The sequence below is a fragment of the Columba livia genome, chromosome 1, assembly GCF_036013475.1.
Source record: "Columba livia isolate bColLiv1 breed racing homer chromosome 1, bColLiv1.pat.W.v2, whole genome shotgun sequence".
NCBI lineage: Eukaryota > Metazoa > Chordata > Aves > Columbiformes > Columbidae > Columba > Columba livia.
Window position 1 is genome coordinate 63,709,561 of NC_088602.1, and position 13,783 is coordinate 63,723,343.

General features: G+C 40.9%; 1 protein-coding gene across 2 annotated transcripts in view; it reads right to left on the bottom strand.

Moving 5' to 3' along the window:
- Positions 1–13,390, bottom strand: part of TUBGCP3 (tubulin gamma complex component 3) — a 59,842-nt gene extending 46,452 nt beyond the window's left edge. Inside the window, exons 1-4 of one of the 2 annotated variants that reach the window (XM_065058829.1) lie at positions 13,047–13,366; positions 3,740–3,847; positions 2,979–3,046; positions 17–94 (exon numbers count right to left, since the gene is read on the bottom strand). In XM_065058829.1, the coding sequence (XP_064914901.1) occupies positions 17–94; positions 2,979–3,046; positions 3,740–3,847; positions 13,047–13,122 (330 nt within the window). In that variant the 5' untranslated portion in view covers positions 13,123–13,366. Of the gene's footprint in view, positions 1–16; positions 95–2,978; positions 3,047–3,739; positions 3,848–13,046 lie in introns of both variants that reach the window. The other variant, XM_065058822.1, reaches the window with a different exon arrangement.
- Between the last annotated feature and the right edge of the window lie 393 nt (positions 13,391–13,783).

Consider the following 13,783-nt stretch of genomic DNA (forward strand, 5'->3'; position numbering starts at 1 on the left):
AGGTGGTCTCACCTACCTTGTTAGGCTGCTTACGTGGATCTTCACTAAGGCTAAGCAGGAGGTAGAGTATTGACCATTTGTTTTTCAAAATGCCCTTTAAAAAAAGATGAAGACGAACAGAAATTAGTTTAACTCTTTATAATAATGGATGCTTTTAAAATTCTCCAGCCTACTAACAGGTACACATATAAATCCATTTTCCACCCAAATAACACCACCTTAGAGCCATGTTCTTGAGGAAACTGGAAATGCGCAGTACAGCCTCTGTATTGCTAGTTTTATGAGTTTTCTCCACTGACTGTGTCCAAATCACGAACCCTCACCTGCTCTGAGATCAGCAAGTAAACTCAATTTAAAGTTGATTGCTCCACAGAAAGAGGTTTATACAGAGCTGAACTTTTATCGCACTCACCATTTCCACACACTCACCAGTTAAAAGATCTCAGATGCGGATCCTAAACATGAAGAAGGAAAACTTTTGGTGCAATTTTAAGCAAAGAACTGTCTTTCCTCCACTTTCCCCTTCACTCTCCTTTACAGGGAGGCTTCAAAAGTTTGATGGTTTCAGTTTCTATTACTTTAAATGCCATTGAAGAGAGCTACCAAAATTTTCACAGCTTAAGATACAGACACTGTTAACATGAAACTTGAGGAATAGGCAATATAGTCTCTAGTAAACAGACAAATAGACAGATACATACAGATTGTTAGGATAACACTCTCAGCAGCTTTAAATCCCAGCACGAAGCTTAGCAGCAGAAGACGAAACACTAAAGCCCAAGCTACAAAAAGAACACTTCAAAGGAAGAATTACGTCAGATATTGAAATATTTTAGCTATTCATATGTTTGTATGTATGTTACTCCATAGTTCTGTGACACTTGCACCTGAATTGATCAAGGAAACAGAACCTTGTAATGGAGATGAAGTAGTGGAGTAAGTCAAAGAAACCCATACGAGTTTCCTCACACCATCAATGAGGCCATGGTCTGGAATACTAAGTAATGCTGAATATGAAAGAAGCTTCAGTCGTACCAAGACTCCACAGATTCCAGCCCTTACGAGGCAATGTAATTCAGTGCTCTCAGTCTTGCAAAACGCACTATCAAGTTCACTTTGAAATTCTCTTTTTAGAACGCATTTTAATTCACACCATTTTCTGTTCTTCCTGTTTCTCTGCAAATTATGTGTTTTGTGTGTATATGTTACATTGTATTATATAAGAATTCTGGCCACAGAACATTTTTCTTCAGGACAGAGTCCACTAAATAAACCTACCAAGCTCGTTACTATTATATAAGACTAGAAGGAGACATGCTACACTATCACACAGAGCAAGTGTCTCCTATCTTCTGCTTTGATCTCAACAACAAACAAAAAGTAGAGATATTGCATCTGTTGCAAATAACTAATCCAGCAATTCTCTAACAACAGGTGAAGAAGGAGCAGCAATATCACTGCTTCTTCTACTGGCCAGGATAGAATAAGTCTAAGTGCCTCAAGCAGTATGACTGATACGAACACAGTTTCAAAGTTTACAGCCATCACACTCTGCAGCTATGTTGCTTGCCAAATGCAAGACTATGGCAACATACTACGTAAGCTGCAGAAAATCTGTACTAAAAGAGCAAGATCACACAGTGTAATACATGAAAGAAGAGGCTGAAACCAGTGACTGTCATCAGCACAGATGTCTGCAAACCACTGACACTTGCTTCGCTGTACAAACCAAAACAAATAATACACAAACCCACAGGAAAGCAGGAAGAGTTACACAGTAACTTTAGCTCCAAGCATTAAAAATCTAGTTAAGAATGGACGAGATGAGGGGCAGAACTGAGTTCTAGTCATACTCTCCACAAAATCACCTTTTTGTAATCTTAAAATCTTAGTATTATCCTGTAAAACTCAGCCATGATCTACACATAAATTCATAAATGAAAATCAGAAGAACAGGGGAAAAACATTCTCCTAAATACAAAGAGCAAAATAAGGACAAATTTTCTGTTATATAGAAAACATCTTACTTTACATTAACTAATTATTATTGTCAAAAATCAGGTATGTGCAAATGACAACTGGGAATCTTATTTTATTACTAGCCACCACATTCTAACTTGCTAAACACTCAATTTTATGGAGAATCCAGAACAAATCAGCAGCAGTCACTTTTCAACTACCTCAGCTAAATTTCTATCTTTGCATCTTTCTCCCCTTTCACCTGCCTCATCTTCCTGCATCGTGGACTTTCTGCACACTACATCATATGTCAGAATATCAACACGCAGTACTAGCACTGGTGCTAGCAGAACCAAAGTCAGCAAACGCTTAATCTTCAACATTAAAGACCTGAAGCACCTAAAAATTCAGAAGCACGAGGACTGTTTAAACCCTAGATTAAAAAAAAAAAAAAAAACAAACAAAGCACCCCACCACACAATATACTTGCAAGGCATAGCTGTAAAATAAATTACAAAAAGATTAACCAGTATTTACTTATAAAAAAAGGAATACTTCTATTTTTACAGAATTCCTTCTTTCATATGAAGCGCTCCTTTCCATAACTGTACTCAAAATGTATCCTTTATTCTCTTCTGATATACAATTAAATTCAAATTAATTTTTAATTGACAGTAAACAGCTCATACAAAAAAAAAAAACAAAAAAAACCCACATTTTCACAAAGAAATTAAAAAATGGTTGAGGTTGGAAGGCACCTCTAAAGACCATCTAGTCCAACCCCTCTATTCAAAGCAGGGTCATCTACAGCAGGTTCCCGATGACTGCTCTCCAACCAAGTTTTGACTGTCTCCAAGGATGTAGACTCCATAGCTTTCCTTGGCAACCTGTTCCAGTATTCAACCATCCTCTCAGTAAAAATATTGTTGACGACCCAAGCACTCTTCAACTCTATAGTATCAGAAAGATGCACATGTGTGCTTTCAGTATCTTTACTCTTCATAAATTTATTACACTACCTGTGAACCAAGTTTTCTGTACAGTTCTGAAAACAAAGCAGCATCTGCTTCCCTTCTTTGTCGCACAACTATTAAAAAAAGAAAAAATATAGATTAAAAAATTAAAAGAAGTATAATAGTAATGTCTGAAATTATATATGTGTAGTAAATTGGAAAATGTAGCTAAGAAAGCATAATGATGCTTAACTGTTTCACTCTATTTACTCAGACAGTTTTGCTTATTTTCCTGTTTTCTGCGTTCCAGCCCTGAAAATTCTTGCATCAGAAGTGATGTAATGTAAGTGCCTGTCACCTCTTTTTCTTAGAGCACTAGAAATATACACCTTCTAAATAAACACCATCTAGTCAGCCAGTCTGTAAGTTTAGGGAATTAAAATATAACTGAAAGCAGACACGGATTAAAGAATGCTATAAAGCATATCAGTCTTCTAAAAAGAACTATGAATTCATGAAGGTATTAAAGTGAAAGGAGTGCAATATGAATTGTTCTTCATTTTCATGGTGGCTAGGATATGAAGTAAATGGCAGCAAGAGAAGTCTAAGCTGAGCATTCAGAAAATCTGAGCTCTGAATACAAACAGCCACTCGGAAATACTAATTAGGGAATTAACAGACACCATGAGACCTTCAGGGACTGAGCTTTAATTAGGTTAACTATCTGTGAGGCAGGGTTATCCCATTTTCAGAGGAATAAACTGATCAGGTAACTTCTTGAACAAATTCCATTCCTGTTTCTAAGAAAGAAACAAAGATGCACTTACGTTCCTTCTTGATTTTCTCTGCTACAAGAAATTCATCCCGTTCAACGGTGGGAGCAAAGTTGCTTCCAATAACTCTCACTGCATACTGAAACTGTTGGGCTGCATCAGCTAAAAAAAAAAAGAAAAAAGAATACTCAGTTAAGCAATGTTAAAGTTCTACTAAAATAATTAAGAAAAAACTATGGCTCAATGTTGTATAAATGGCTTAGACCAGATAACATTATACTAAAATCCTTAAACACACTTCTAACCAGAAGGCAGTAAAGTCAAGTTTAACCATGAGCATATTATCAATGCTAAACTTCAAACACACTCACTTGTATACGCTCTGCAAAATAATTGCACTTAAATTTGCAAATAAGCCCTTCCTACTCCGTGCTGACAGAAGAGGCACTTAGGCCCACCCAGTTATCAGAGAGTATGAGCACACTTCAATTGGCTTTACCCTTCCCCTCCCACCAAAACGCTGTGGGACTTGGCACAAAGTCCCACAATTCAGCTCATACACAGGAGCGACACAGATGCATCCACCAAGGACTCTCTCACAAGGCACCAAAACTGGATGATCCTTCCTAGGAATCTTTACTCAGATACCCACAATGGTGGTTTTACCAGTCTGTATACCGGCTTTAGGTTTTCCACTTTGATTTTAAACCAGTTTACATGGTTTCACCACTTAGGTTCAAAGCTAGTGCAGACACACTGGCATCACATTCCAGAGCATAATATAGATACTAACGAAGAGGTCACAAGCCAGCGACCTCCCCCCTGCTCCTTCACCATGCAATAATTCTGGTTTTAATATTGTTGCTCAACAGTATTGTTTTAGTACAAGAATCTCTGCTTTTTCAGAAGATAATAGCATGGTGACATTGAGATAGGGCCAGCTCAGTATTACTACAGCACAGTCACGGTCACACTTCTTAACCTGAAAAATTAATTAAATGATAACACTATAGACATGTCAAGTGCCCTTACAAAGTAGATAAATCTCTACTCTTCTTATACAAATAAGTGTAATAATATGAGGGAAAGGTACATAAGAAAAACTAGGTGTAAATGTGTGGTGTCAGCTACTTAAATCCTTACAATTCCTGACTTCAGGTTAAAAAAAATCATCCAAACAATTATGTGTTTATAATAATCAAGTCTTATTGGTTTTATATATAAACAGTTTTGCTTCCAGATACATCAGACTTCCCATGTGTTCTATTTAGTCAGTTAAGCAGTGAACTTTCAGAGAAAACTGTAGAGTAACGCAGCAATGGTTGAGCCAAGGTAAAAGAAAGGATGACTGTCTGGACAAATACATATAAAAGGAACAGAAAAATGGAAGAGGATAAAGATCCCCTAGAAGCAAAAATATTTTAAGTGTTGAATCATCTCTTGACTTAACTAATATTTACAACTGAAAAAATTGCCCGGGAGATATTTGGAGTCAATTACTGATTAAATGCATGAAAATCTCCACAAATTTAAGGAAGAAGAAATTCAAAATTAGAATGTGCTATGTTCTTTTTGAATGCCCGTTTTTGACAGCCATGTGTTATCAATGGTCCTAATCTACCAGAATGCCACTGTAGACCAGCAAATATTAACCAGTTCCCCACAAAGCAGCACTTCACACAACCAGGAAACAAGTCTGCTCAGGCAGAAACATTAACTTCTAACTGCATCTGACAACACTGGATTACAAAAGGAGCAAGGGTATCGCTCTACTTTCCAGGAAGATAACACCAAGATCCAGACTATTGTAAAGTCACAGATCTGCGTGACTTAAATGCCTCTCAAAAAGAATAGTTCTACTGTTAGACTGAGCAATCTCTCATTTGCAATAAGGACTTGAAAATACAATTCTAAAATAATTAATAGTTCAGCTATTTATGGCTTAAACTGAACAGATGAACTAGGAAAAGTAAATATGAGTGTTTCTGAGTAATTCTTATGTATAATGCATGTCATTACAGAACAACTCAAGATTTTCAAAAGTATTCTGCAAGGCCAACTAAAGTCAAATATTGGCACTAACTTGCCCCGAACAATCGTAAAAGTCTTATCTTTGATTAATTCCTCAAGTGTGTACCTAGAGCAGTTAAGGAAGAATAAGGCTTTTCTCGTAATTATTACTTTTTTTTGGTGTATTGTTATAGTGACTTAACACAGGCTACAAATTAAAAATCAAATTACTAAAAGAGTTCCAGGTCAAGCATCATGAGTGAACTAGAGTCAGGAGAAGGATCAAGGGTTGATACCAAAGTACTTCACCAGTTATGACATGCATCTAGATTAAATAAACTCCCTCACTGACTATCCACTAAAAAGCAGGAAAGAATGAATTTCCAGTAAACTAGTTCAATAAAAGCTATAGGAAAATATGAAAAAAGAAGCAAATTTGAAAAAAAAAAGAAAAAAAATACATGGAGACACACACACACCTACCACAACAAAGCCACAAGAACTTCCTCCTACAGTTCCTCCTCACTCACTAGATAGATGCATTACTCTGGTTTTCCAAGGAAAATTGTTCTGAAATTAACTTCTATGTCCACCTGCACTACCCTATCCCCCAGGGATTGCCCTTCAACTTGATACTTCTTTATTTTTTAAACAAATGTGCTAGAGGTCTCAGGGATATGAAGCTAAACACATTTCATGGAACTGAAGACTGGTAGAACAAACATCTAAGCAACTCTCCCTGGGGGAGAGATTGCAGCAAAAGTTCAGTGGTTAAGTATTCCCTCTGGTCTACCAGCACAGAATTAGCAGTATCACTGATTCCCACCCGGACTGCAGGCACCAAGAATGAAGGAACAGAAACCTGGAGACGGAGGCAAGAGGGATTTCTGAAGAGAGCTACAGGGAATGAAAGTACAAGCTGTCAGTATTGCAAATCAGGAATGGAGGGGGTTTACTGAAGAGAACACATGTGACCCAAATCCACATGAAGCATTACATTTCATTTATTTACACTGAACAATAATGCACAGTTTTTCCATGAAAGCAATGCTGTATTTACTGTGCTGATTCACTTTTTAGAAATTCTTTGGTTTCTGAACAAAAAGTTTCCTATCAGTGTTTCAAAAAGATGTAAGCACTATGTTTTCTCTCTGTTGTTCCCTGTGGTTTGGGGGGTTTAGATTAAATTCAAGTGAACCAAGACACACATAATGAGAAATCAAAAGGGCTTACTGTTACAAAATCCAGTAAATATGTGTAAGAGGGCTCTAGAGGCTCTCTGGAATTCCATGTCTCCAGAAGAACTGACTCAAAGACAGCTATACATTGACAAGGGATCGGGTGGGGTTTTTTTTGTTGTTGTTGTTGATGTTGGAACACAGATTTTCCTCAAAACAACAGATGAAAATTATGGACTTTTGTTATTTCTGTGTTTTCCAATCTGTCTCTTCTATTTCAACACTAACCACAGCAAGACTAGTTAAAGCACAGAAACTTAGTAGTCTTTTCCATAGTGCCCTAACAAGGTATCTAAGAAAGATCTCTATTTGTAAGACTACAATTCCGTCAAAAAATACCAATTATTAAACCTGTTACACTACTAATGATATGGAAGAAAGTTATCTGCTATTTACACATACAGATTTGTACAGGCAATTCAACAGCATCGTAGCAAGACTATTTTTATATTATATTTTACTCAGCTTTTCATGTTTTATTCATAGCAAGTCCAGCTTCTCTTCTACAAACAAAACTCCCTGCTGTGGGAGTTTCTTCAGTAGATTATTTCTTATAAGTCTGTGAAATAACTTCAGTACCTAAAGTGATTAAGCATAACTTAATACGGATATCTGTCAGTAAAATATAGATTCACATGCTTTGTAACTAATAGACACATTTAATTACTTCCCTTCTCAAAGAGCAGTCATTATGACAGCAGATAGGCTTAAAATACACAAGTATGTACCTATGTGTGTGTACATCTTCCTTCATCAAAAAGTGATTACGGCATCAATCTATCATGTAATAGCAAGCTCAACATTTCTGATGCATGAAACCAATGCCACTGTTTGCAGGGTAAGGGGGAAAAACAATACTGGTCATGACTTGTTTTACGGAGATCTGATCAGAGCCGTGAATGCAGATAAAGTCACCCCCCACTCAGGCTGTATTCCTTAAGTAATACACATATACATACAAAATTTATGATACTGGTAACCAGCCACACAGCTGAACAGAGAAACAGCACTTTCCCCCACCATGAAAATTTAACAACTATTCCAGTAGTTCAGAGGTAAAATAAAAATAGCCACAAACACAACAACAACAAAATCCCCATTAAGATTACAGAGATTAAATCAAGGCCTTTTATGGACTTCATGTAGCAAACTGCTCTCTCGAGACTGAAATACTACTTTCTAGAGCATATACATCTCCAGAAACACTTTGGCACACAAAAATCCTTCTAGGATTCAAAAACAAATAGATGTAGCTTGAATTTGTATAGCAATACAATTTGATTCCATTGGAGGCGCTAAGACTTCTTATAATTGACAAGCTTGTACAGCACACTACAAAAAAGGTTGACTTTTTTTTAAATAGAGTTCTTCCACATAACTCAGTAGACATTGCAATGAATTTCTCAGAAACAGAGATGTTTGTTAAAAACCAGTAAGTAGGCCTATGCAGCTGACTGATTTTTGGAAACTGAGAAAGCCATACAGTAAGTGGATGGTCTCAAAAGAGCGGGAAGAGAGAGGGGATAGCTCCACCGCAGGGAGCCTCTGCAGTCACATTCCATCATAGCAAAAACTCACTCCAACATAAATCTTTAACAAGTGGGGAAGGTGGAGGCCTTCTAAGGCCATCACAGACAGAAGCGAAAGAATCCTTGATGGAGCCTGTTGTCTGCTGGGCTTATGGATGACTTCAGGAATGAGATGGCAAAATGTAGACACGGATGCAGAGTAAGACCGCTCATCCCACATTAGCTGTAAGTGCACTGTTATGATACAGACATATAAACAGAATCCCTCACTTCTTTCTGAAGTCATAACTTCCTCACAAATGTAATAAAACACAAGTGCTGAGAAGGAACATAGTAGATCAAACCTTTTTAAGTACAAGCTCAGAGAACGCACAAGCAGGAAGAACCACTAGATGTTCAAATCTCAACTCCTTTCTATTATTTACCTGTTATGTTTCATCCAGTTACAGCAGCACCTTGTATTTCACTAGAGCGCTTATTCCAGAAAGGTATCAAAAGCTAAGATTTCAGGAAATTCACAGCAGGCTAACTGCACAAATGGATAAGACAACTGTTCATACCTAGCTTCAGCTTCTTGTTACTAATTTTTACTAGAAATTTTGCTAATAAATTTAAAAATCTCTTAACTATCTAAACTTTTTTCCCCTAAACTCTGTAGAAGTAACTGAACATCAAAAATTACTTACCACAGACTGAACTGATAATACTTGTATAATTTGCCTCAAAAATGAGAATGTGTACACAGAAAGCAGCCTAACTATGTCAGCACACAAGGAGGGGAGAAGCTGCACTAACCACACACAAATACCATAATTCAAATTTATCCTGTGCTGAAAGAAAATTAAAGTTAACACGCCTGAAAAACAGTAAGATGCTAAATAACTTGGCTGGTGGTTTCCTTACCACCTAGGGGATACATGCATCCTCAACACAGAGGATGCTGCTACTAACAACATTTCCTTATTGTCTTTATTTGTTCCTTGGACACAGAAACCGTAGGCGGGGGGGGGGAAGAACCACCATACACACCTTTCATGACTCAGATTTCTTTCACAGACTTTTTGATTTAATCAGTCTGTGCACTTTAAATCAATAGCTGAGCTGATGACAAACTAACACGTACTACAGTTGATTGTTTCAAAAGAAGTCTTATGTTAAAACGGTGAGCCTTCACTGCTAGAGCTCCTCATAACACAGGAATAAAAAGCAGTGTAAGGATGGGCATCCTATCTGTCACACGCATAAAATTATGAGTGATGGTAAACATGGCAGACAACCCACACATTTTTTTTTTAAGTTGTTACTTCAAAGAAGTCCTCAGACAATCCACAAGTGAACAGACATAAGGGGCAACAGGCTGCATGCAACAGTTTACCATGATTTTGGGCAAAATTGCCCCTTCCACTAGTCACACACATACACAAGATTTTAGTTACATGAGTAGAATCCCAGCTTGCAAATACACTTATCATTCCAGTCAGAAGAGATAGAGGTATATAGAAACTACAGATTCAAGAAGGGTAGATCCAAAATTGGTAGAAGTGAGCCATTGTCCTCAATACTCATATCTTGATTGATAAATGCAGAGGTTTCCTCTCATGGTCAATTTAAGTTCCATAAACACCACAGACCTAGACAAGATACTCAATACCAAGAAATAAGCCTAGATTGAGTTTAAATTGCAGTTCCTTTCATATATAAGAAAAAGAGTAAAGAAAAAAACAAGATTAGGCAATATATGAAGTCCTCACAGACGCCTCCACTGCTCCAATAAAGCAAGACAATCTTTTTCTTTTTGGAAGTAGAACTAGCAAAATAATTTGAGATTTCTTGTAGTAAAATTTTTGAAGAGCTTTTAAGCAAGAACATATATCAACTGTATTAGAAAAAGTTGCCTAGGATTGTTAAAAGTGAAGCTATAACAGCATTTAGAATTGTAGGCTGATGTGAAATACCTTTTAATAAACAATTAAACCAGTTGCTAAAAGAAACATGTGGTTACATAAAAACACAAGAGGTATTAAACAGTTCAGAAGCTATCATTGATTTGGGGGAGATAGAAACTTGCCACATACTCACAAAATCTCACACCAGGAACTCCTGTTGCAGAATTATTACAGATTGACAATTTGGGAAATGGGAAAATCATGGCCTTGCAGAAGACTTGAACATGCAATGGAGAGGGAAATTATTTTGAGGGAGAAAAAAAAAAACTAAAAAAAAACACTAAACACTATCAACAGCTGTTGATCACTGAATTATAGAAACATTTAGGTTGGAAAAGACCCTTAAGATGCTCAAGTTCAACCAATAAACATAATGTTTCTGTGAAGCAGTCCCTATTCAACATTCTGGTGAACACAAAGAGATTCCAACTTCTTCCCAACCCTTCCAAGCTTCTCAGATGCATCATAAAATGTTTTGGGTTGGAAGGGACCTTCAAAGACCACCTAGTTTCAATGCACCTGCCATGGGCAGTGACATCTTTCAATAGAGCAGGTTGCTCAAAGCCCCATCCAGCCTGACCTTGAACACTTCCACAACTTCTCTGGGCAACTTGTTCCAATGCCTCACCACCCTCGTTGTAAAAAAAAAAAAAAAAAAAAAAAAAAAAAAAAAAAAAAAATTCTTATGTCAAATCCAAACATACTCTCTTTCAGTATAAAACCATTACCTCTTGGTAAAAAGCCTCCTTCTGACATTCTTATAAACTCTTTTTAAGTACCAGAAGGCTGCTATAAGGTCTCCCTGGAGCCTTCTATTTTCCAGGCTGAACAACTCCCAGCCTTTTTTTCACAGCAGAGGTGCTCCAGCCCTCTGAGCATCTTCATGACACTCCTCTGGACTCATTCCAACAGGGCCACGTCCCTCTTACACTGGGGACCAGATCTAAATGCAATACTTCGGGTGAGGTCTCCCAAGAACAGAGGGAAAGACCACCTCCTTCGCTGTGCAGACCAGGCTTCTTTTTATGAAGCCCAGCATACAACTGGCTTTCTGGGCTGCAAGTGCACATTGCTGGCTCATGGCCAATTTTTCATCTACCTGTATTCCCAAATCCTTCTCTGCAAAGCTGCTCTCAACCCATTCATGCCTCAGTCCATACTGATACAGAGGACTGCCCCAGCTCATGTTCAGGACCTTACACTCAGCCTAGTTGAACTTCATGAGGTTCACATGAATCCATTCTTCAAGCCTGTTGACATCCCTCTGGTTGCATCCCTTCCCTCACGCGTATCAGCTGCACTGTTCAGCTTGGTGCCACAGCAAACCTGCTGAGGGTACACTCAGGTACACTCCCACTGTCTATGCCATTAATAAAGATATTGACCAGCATCAGTCCCAATACAGACCCCTGAGGGGATACCACTTGCTAGTGATCCCCATTTCAACATTAACTGTAATTCTTCAGATGTAGCCATCCAGCCAGTTCCACATCCATCGAATAGTTCATCCATTCAACCTATACCTTTCCAATTTAGAGACAAGGATGGTCTGTGAGAACACGAGGTGGTGTCTCCAACAGGTGGAAACATCAAGTTTGAGGGAAGGAGATAGCAAGTGTAATTGCACCTTGTCACTTCTTTTCTAGACTTCTAAGATAGCAGTCATCCACTTATAGGCTGTGTTTTTGTCAGTTTGAACCTAATTCTTTACAATAAGTGCATACTCAAAATTACTGTCATAGAAATACATAAAGGTAACCAGGAATGACTTGTCAGAAGAGACTGACATGGAAGGAGAAAAAAGTGCATAAAAGGCTTTACAGCCACTACTAATGAAGAAGACAGACATCTTTCATACAAGAAAACAGACAGAACAAAAGCTGTGACATGAATTCATCTGCTGAGCAACACATATAAACAGAGCAACTTAAAAAGGAGACTTAGCAGCCCCTCTTCCTTTCCACCCTCCAACCGCTTACTGAAAACAGAGTCTTTTGCCTCGATTGCAACAGATAAAAACTTATGTAAACAGACAAGGGACTGATTCCCCTGCTTGGAGGATTCACAGCAGCATCAAGATGCAGAGGGCCTGTAGAGGACCTGGTACATGCCAATGGCTCCACTCGAGCAGACACCGGAGGCTCAAGATTCCCGAACGTGCGCCCAGCCACCTTTTGCCCCGAACACGCCGGGAGCGAAGCCCCGCTCCCCACGGGAGGCTGAGCGCCGGCAGGAGCCCGCGCAGCGCTCGGCGGGCGGAGGACGCGAAGCCGCCACAAGCCGCCTCCGCGCCGCAGGGCACCCGCCCGCCCGCCGCCCCGCCTCACGGCCTCGCCGGCCGGCAGCACAGCCGCCCCAGGGCCTAGGGCGGATCACCCGGGCTGCCTGGCCACGCCGGGCGCCAACACGCTCCCCGCTGAGGGGGCCGCCCTTGGCGGGGCCGGCACCTCTCCACACCTCGGCAACGACGCTCAGCCCCTCCGTCACCCCCTCGCCCCACGCGGGGCAGCCCCCCCGGGGCCCGCACGCCCTCCTCGCCCCCTCTTGCCCTCCCCCATGCCCCCGCTGGCGAGCTCCGAAGGCTGTCGGTGAGGGGAACGGCCGGAGATGGGGAGGGAGGGAGGCTGGGAGCCGTTACCTTCGCTCTTGCCCAGGATGCGGCAGCAGAGGTTCTGCAGCAAAACGTTGGGGGATTTTTGGTCCGGCGTCGCCATCGCCGCCCGGGAGGCAGGAGGTGGTATGAGGGGGGGAGAGCCGGGAACACGACGTAATGGCAGAGCAAGGGAGGAGAGGAGACGCCCCCCGCCCGCTTAGCAGCACAAGGACCCGGTGACACCTCCCGCCCGGGCCGTCGCCTTAGGGCGCCATTTTAACAGAACCCGCCGAAAGCCGCAGCGGCGGCAGCCCCGCACCCACAATGCCCCTGCGCGCCGGGCGGCATCGGAGCGCGCCGCCAACAACACGCTCCGCTGCGCCGCCGCTGCCGCCGCCCGGAGGTTCCGGGGCAGACACCGCCCCCCGCCGCTCCGCGCCGCCTTGTGCGGGGGCCGAGCTGCCGCCGGGCGTGGCGCACCCCGGGGGGAGGGCACGGGGGGTTTCAGGGAGGCCCGGGCCTCCTGAGGGGATGCGGACGTGAGAAGGCCTAGGCCACTGCTGTGAGGCCTGTGGTGGGCACCAGTCCTAGTCAAAAAGTCACCCAAATTCCCAAAAATTGAAGTAGAATCATAGAATGTCCTGAGCGGGAATGGATCCACAAGGATTGTCAAGTCCAACTCCTGTCCCTGCACAGGACAACCCCACAGTTCACACCATGTGTCTGAGGGTGCTGTCCAGTCTTTTCTTGAGCACTGTCAGGCTTGGGGCCGTGACACCTCC